The following is a 7,088-nucleotide window of genomic DNA, read 5'->3' on the forward strand; positions in this document are numbered from 1 at the left end:
AGTACCTATCATGTACAGGTAAGTTACAATGCATAACGTATAATATTTGAATAAAAGATGTCTACGATGAAAATGATGCCATTGAAAGTGGGGCGATGGGGGAGCAGTTTTTCGAATCACGAAAGTACACTCCCCATTTTTTTCTCCATTTTTCAGTGATTGTTTTTACTTAATTGAATTAAGTTGTCTTACTTAAATGGATTAAGTTGTCGTAACTTAATTTACTTGAGTAAAATGGATACAAAAAATATAAGTAAATTTTACTTAAAACTTATAAATACTTGAAAAGATTAAGGCAATTTTTGCCTCAATTTTATTGAGTACTTTCAAATAATTTTTGACAGTGTAGAATTGCTTTAGTTTCATTTAATGTATATTGAACCTCATAACAGAAAATCAGGTAAATTCAAATAAACTTAAATATGAGTTAGGAAGACTTAATTTGAATGTTTTACGGAAATAGTTAAATATTTAATTTACTTAGGAAAATCAATGAATAATCACAAAGAAGCATTATAATTTTTATGTTTTTGTTTACCGTGTACTTATCGGATGTAATTATTTTAAATCACTCTGAACCATTTTTACTGTTGAAAACGAATAAATACGAATTCGAATCTGAATATTTCAATCAAGTTCAGTCAATTTCATAAGGCATCAGTTCTCATATTCATTGGCAAATCGTGCAAGGCAAATATATTATTATCGCATCTCGTCTCGACTGCTAATACCACATCAGCTGCATTAAAAAAGAAAATCATATTGCAAGTTCCAACCAACATCTTTGATTTAAGTGAAGCTTTATCTTTTCTCTCTGTTTCTTCCATTAAATATGATATCTAAGGTTGCATTTGCCGAGTAACCAAATAATTCATAATCAGTCCTATAATAGTCAACAAGACGGTATATAAGGTCTTGCGGTATATCCTTATATGCATTGATTAGCTTTTCATGTGACCTTGAACTATGAACTTCTGGAAAGGTCACGTACCTAGAAAGATTAAAATGTTTTATGACGTAAGGTGCATCATATTGCAGAGTTTCGTAGTGTCCGAGGAAATCATATTTGAAACGACACGGGGAGGTTATCCGGCTAACCGGCAACCAGTGATCCGTCTGTTGTGTCATCGGAGCATTCGGACCTTTATCCGTAATGAAACGGATGAATTCGTCAAATCGGATTTTTTCTTTGAGAGGGAACTTCACTTTCGAAATATGCTTGTCCCGGTATTGCTTCACGATAGCGCCACCGAATTGCCTTTCAAAGCTGGTCTTGCCATAAACAAACTTGTCTAAATAAGCAGAAAGCGCTCTTTCGAGAGGTTCCCGCGTGAACATCACTTTGTTGTACGTCTTCCATCGTTTCTTAACTTTCTCGGGATTCCCGATATCACTCAACTTCAGAACCTTCCATTTCCTCTTGGCCTGTACACCCTTGATCGCTTTGGGCACCATTTGCAAAGGATTCCGGTCTAGGTGATAGAGCTTCGCCATGATTTCTTTCCAGGTTGTGCAGGAGATCTTTGGTACGAAACAGAAGATGAACTTGAACTTGTCACTCGCGAGAAAATGCACGGTCGTCTCCCATGAAACCGGTGGTAGAGTCCGACTGATCCCAAGACGGCTGCATGCTTTTTCAAGGTGCTCCTGTCTCTTGAGTTGTTCCTCCTCGAAATCGTAGGATTCCTCTTCTACCGATGTCTCTGTCTGTAAGATAAGATAAGATTGATAGTTACCAAAATCCGTTTATTCTGCCGTTATGTTTCCTTCATATTAAGACTAATTTAACCCTATAAGACTGGGGGTGGGCAGATTCAGACCCCCTCGACATTTTTCGCAATAAATCCGCCGCGCAAAATTTTCTAGACCGCATCACTCGCTGACGTTTTACCGCGTTTTATTTTTCAAGTCTCGCGCAAAATTGCGACCCCCGGGTACACGGTTCCGAATTACGCATCATTTCGTAAATGCATGCAAACCAAAAAATTGCTCACAAACGTTAATTTGTGTACAAATCCAATGCAAAGAGTGTTTTTAGCCAAAATTCATACATGTATCAATATTTTTCCTTTTACTAACGAAAATAAATTAATTTTGTCTTGTTTATGGTTAGAATAAACTCCAAGACGATTTCCATTGAAAAACAATAAAAACAAAGAAATAAGAAATTGTTAAAAAGCAATAAAATACATGAGAAAATAATTGATATTGAATTTATAAAAGTATACTTGATCAGAATCCTATAAAGAGTCTGAACAAAAATAGCATTTTAGGGGCCTTATTTAATTAATTAGAGCAAACTTTGGATTTACCCATAAATTAGCATAATTAATTAGAATTGAAATTTTTCGAACTAATCGTACTATTTTGTACATTATGCCATGGGCAACGCGCGTGCCGAAGTTACAGAATATAACGGACGCTTGTTTTAAAAACATGTACAATGCGGTAACAAAAGATAACGACGACGCTGATGATGATAAGGACAAAAGGAAGAGGAAAAAGAACGAGAGAAGTGAAAAAAATAAGAAATGAAAAGAGTATACACAAAAAAATATTCCGCTCGAGCTCTGCGCTCACATTGCATGTTCAATGTGATACATTTTGTTGAAGCTAATTAGTTCTTTTGGTTAGTGGTATACGTATCCAGTATCCTGTTCATTGATTTCTTCAAACGGTCCTTAAATCGTCCCACCTCCTTATTTTTAGGTCAGTATGATAAAAAAAATCAACTCGCGCTCCATGCATGCTCGCAACATTTGTTGGACGACACCCCATACCCCATCATACATGTTATAAATAAAGCCAGATTATCAGGGGGAAAATATACAAATAATGAAAATAAAATAAGTCATTTCGCGATTCGCAATCCCGCTATCTATTTAGGTCGAATGAGACATCTAAAGTAAACATAAAGCTGAAAACATAGTACTTAAACCTTGATCACTACCTCTCTCGCCAGCCACCGAAAAAAATCCCCAACGAACAAAATGTAGCTTTTCAGCTCCTCAAGCAGCCTATGGAAGGGGGGGGGGGTGGATGATATTTACCTACCCCATATTGGACAAAACAGGGACCACTCCAATTCAGGGTCAAGAAGAAAACCATTATTTTACTCTTGACTACTTATTTTAAAATATATCAAATAAATCAGTAAACAAAATAACTATGTTTGATTTGGTGTCCAAAAGAGATAAGACCAGTAATAGACCGAGATTCTGCCATTCATCTACCATAAAGGTATAGGGTCTACATGTTAGTACTAACCTGAAGAACCCCCTCTGCGGTACGGAGATGATTGGATAACATTTTTCTATCCGTTGCTTTGAAATCTTTTAAAGATGATGATAATTCCTTAATTATACTGGTAGATCTATGTCCTGAAATCCGGTAGCCATTCTCACTTGCATCCGTCGAGAAAACGTCTGGACTGGCATCTTGGACGAGTCTAACGTCTGATACTTCCGCAAAAAAAAAAATGAATAAATTAGAGAAGAGGTAATAATAATAATAATATTGATGACAATGATATTAATGATAGTGCATTTATAGAGCGCTTAATATCAAGAACTCTAAGTGCTTTACATTATCAGAAGATTGATTGAATTACAATTATTTACATTCTACATTACCATGTTAATATTAAATATACATTACATGACATATCATTACAAGGTACACTGTAAAAAATGAAGTGCTAATTTAGCACTTACAGTGCTTGTATAGTGACTGCACTACGAGTGCTGATTTTCTAGTTCAAATTAAACTAGAAAATCAGCACTCGTAGTGCAGTCACTATACAAGCACTGTAAGTGCTAAATTAGCACTTCATTTTTACAGTGTATAATACTGTTGAATTAAACTACACTACATTATTAAACTACATCAAATACAACAATGAAAACTACAACAGTGAGAATAGATAGGTCATGATAGATTTCTTGAAATTGGCTATTGAGGTTGCTACATATGAATATCAATCGGGGAGGTAGTAGAGTTGGGGAGGTAGAGAGGTTCAGAAATGTGATGCAAGATTGGTAATCAAATTGACACTTGTGTGAAATCAATCCAGTGCTTTAACCTTTTTTCAATGTATGATACATTGAACTTTTCCATTTGCTCCTCAAAGGCGTTATGTGGCATGTTTTATTTTAAATCTTTGTTTATTAACACTTTTCTCGGGGGGGGGGGCTGCAGTTGGTGAACATTATATATAATTGATTATTATATTCACTAGTATGTGTTCTAAATCAACCGACGCCAATAATTGCACTACTTATTAGAAGGGGGCACAATGCCAGTTTTAGCAGAGCTAAGTGGCTTTTCATGCAGAAAACCTAAAATGTTTTCGAGCATATATAGAGAGGAAAGTACTGCTACTTGGTTACACGATTAGCATGACTATGAATGTATTGTGTGGTGAATTTTTAGTGTGCTATATATCATTCAAATGGGCCTATATTACAAGAGTAAACAGCTCAGAATAAAATGCTGTATGATGTTGGCCAGATATGATTATATAGGACTCGAGGTGGCACTATTAATTAAGCCTACATGCTTACTTACCTCCTAATCTGCTATTGTACCAAGTGGCAAGAAATCCACAGGTTCCAAATAAAATGAGTGCTGCAACATACTTCCTCTTGGTGGCAGACATGCCGTTGTATAGTTCAATATATCCCTTTAAAGTTCAACTCAAACTTCCGGTGATCAGTCGCTGTAGCCATATACCTTCGATATAAGAAAACCCCTAGCCCTGGAAAACACAAGATGAAAATTAGTTTTAAGGTTGATCTAATATGCCCGCCATTTTTTTAAAGCAGATAAAAATGATTGGGGTTGCCACGTACGGTGCGTCCTTGGATGAATAAAGACAATCATTTCCGCGGTTATAATCACTTCAGCTATATAACAGATGATATAATTTTGTCCGATCGCCGAACGTCTGAGAAAGTAGCTGTTTTGTTATAGACCTACACACGAAAAACCCCAGAGCATAATATATGCCAATATGATAGTCCCTACAACAAAGAACAGGGGTGCTTCTCCTTGCCAGTTGTCGATATATTGATTTTTATTCATAAAAGTCTTGCTACTGCGATCTGGGGCCGTTTGACTCTCCTTGACGTGTGTGTCCAATACAGTACGTAGTAAACGGTCAATAAATAAAGCTTATCTTGTATATATATTTGTCAAGAATGAACTTGGAAGAAAATAAGGGAAACCACAATACACCGGTAGTTGATGACAACTATGTAGATAGGGCACCTCTTGGCGCTACGTACCGGGCACGAATATTTTATAGTGACTGGGTATTATCCCCGACATGCATTAGGCACTAATAACTTTCCTATCTCATCATTGGAAATGAAAATATTGAATTGAATTTACCTGTATCATGAATATGAATACGCATAATATCATCTTATACCTACTCTACATAAGCAAAATCCATATATTGCCAATATTACTTGACAAAATAAACGAAAAACCCCAAAACTTACCGATGGACCAGCGTAATGCCTCGGTTATATCCATTCAGTGAGCGATGATTGCATGATTATGATCGTGGAGGTATTATCTCCATGATATGAATACGCTTAACATGTATGTGAATATATACATCGACGGACTTTCCTTTCACAAACGTGGCTCTGATCACCCGGCATCCGAGTCACATTTTCGAATGTTTTCCTTGGCTTACAATATTACATACCTCCTGATGTTATGGCAGTACAGTATTTCTGCTCCGAAACATATATATATACTACCGCTTCTATAGTTGACGACTTAAAATCCAAAGAATCATCTCACAGAGCCACTCAAACAAACTGCAGTTGATAGTCATGTACGTGAGTCCAACTGTACAATATCCAATGGAGTCAGTAAACCTAATGTGGGCGGAAACGTGCCCTTCCCATCTGGAAGACGTATACCAGTTTGCGCTGTGACCGGGTACATGACCTTAACCTCATTTCATTATCATGACCTCACAACCCAGCGCAGCAATACTGTTAAAGGAGGGGGTCGCCCTTTTTGTTTATTTTTGAAGTAGTGAAAAAGCAGGACGGTCCCACGCGGTAAAAAGTTGCGAGGGAGAAAAGAAGAAAGCTTGAAGGGGATTGTAAAAAGGAGAGGGGTAGCCTGTGTTATCATCCCCCAATAATTTACTGTAAAGAAATCATAATGATGAATCATGATGATAAGGAGGGAGTGTGTGATCGTGATCATGATGGTAAAATTTATTGTCGTATATACAATGTACACATGATGGCCACCATTTTTTTCTCTCTCGGAATTTTCTTATGTTTATTGTTACTGAATGAAACAATAAATTTATATATATTGTTAGAAACAGGAGAATGAAAAAATTCCAGGAAGAAAGAAAATAAAATGTGTATGTTTATGTGGTTATATTACTGTCATGACGTTATCTTAAAAAAAAAACGCCCCCCTGCAACCAAATTACCACCTTTTTTAATGTCACTTCATTTTTAGCATTCTTTATCCCGGTTTATGATGTAAAATAAGAGGAGAACATACAAAAAAAAAGAGTTTCAATTTAAAAGAAGATATTATAAAAGGAAAATAGCCTAAAATCGACAAAAGTCCTCAAAAAGGCTAATATTAAGGTTAATTTTTTCTTTAAAAATGTTCAACTCTCGTAAATAGTACCTACAAAGATAACTACAGTCGTAATTAAATGCTACCTGACGCCCCCCCCCCCCCCCACTTGCATACAGATGTGGGGCATGGGGCCAGAGTGGATCACCAAAAAAGATTCACGACAAAGTAAAAAAAAAAGGTAAGGAAAAACAAAGAGGGTGAGATATGCTAAATTTATCAAATATCATGTCACAATCTATCACAGAATTATATATTATTTACTTTTTGCCAGCTCGCTTCATCCGCTTGCAGCTTTACGCCGTGTCTGGTCCCATTACAAAATTAGACTCATACGGCCGCTGTGCCGGGAAGCGGAAACTCAATATTGTCCTGGGTCCCGTAACACAAAGGTTAGCGACTAATCGTACGCTTGATTTTTACGATTGTACATTACATAGCCAATACAATCAATCGTAGAATGT

General features: G+C 36.4%; 1 protein-coding gene across 5 annotated transcripts; it reads right to left on the reverse strand.

Annotated features, from left to right (window-relative positions):
* Nucleotides 1-278: 278 nt before the first annotated feature.
* Nucleotides 279-6,026, reverse strand: LOC129273036 (carbohydrate sulfotransferase 14-like). Of its 5 annotated transcripts, none has more exons than XM_054910095.2 (4): nucleotides 5,505-6,026; nucleotides 4,567-4,756; nucleotides 3,268-3,455; nucleotides 279-1,707 (listed from the first exon to the last, which is right to left on the reverse strand). In XM_054910095.2, the coding sequence occupies exons 2-4, from the start codon at nucleotides 4,655-4,657 to the stop codon at nucleotides 802-804; spliced, it is 1,185 nt and encodes a 394-aa protein (XP_054766070.1). In that variant the 5' UTR covers nucleotides 4,658-4,756; nucleotides 5,505-6,026; the 3' UTR covers nucleotides 279-801. The 5 variants fall into 5 exon arrangements, with proteins under 5 accessions (XP_054766070.1, XP_063955354.1, XP_063955356.1 ...); XM_064099284.1 differs by having other exon boundaries at nucleotides 3,268-3,461; nucleotides 5,505-6,020; XM_064099286.1 differs by having other exon boundaries at nucleotides 3,268-3,461; nucleotides 5,717-5,949.
* Nucleotides 6,027-7,088: the final 1,062 nt, after the last annotated feature.

The sequence above is a fragment of the Lytechinus pictus genome, chromosome 5 (genome assembly GCF_037042905.1).
Source record: "Lytechinus pictus isolate F3 Inbred chromosome 5, Lp3.0, whole genome shotgun sequence".
Classification (NCBI taxonomy): Eukaryota; Metazoa; Echinodermata; class Echinoidea; order Temnopleuroida; family Toxopneustidae; genus Lytechinus; species Lytechinus pictus.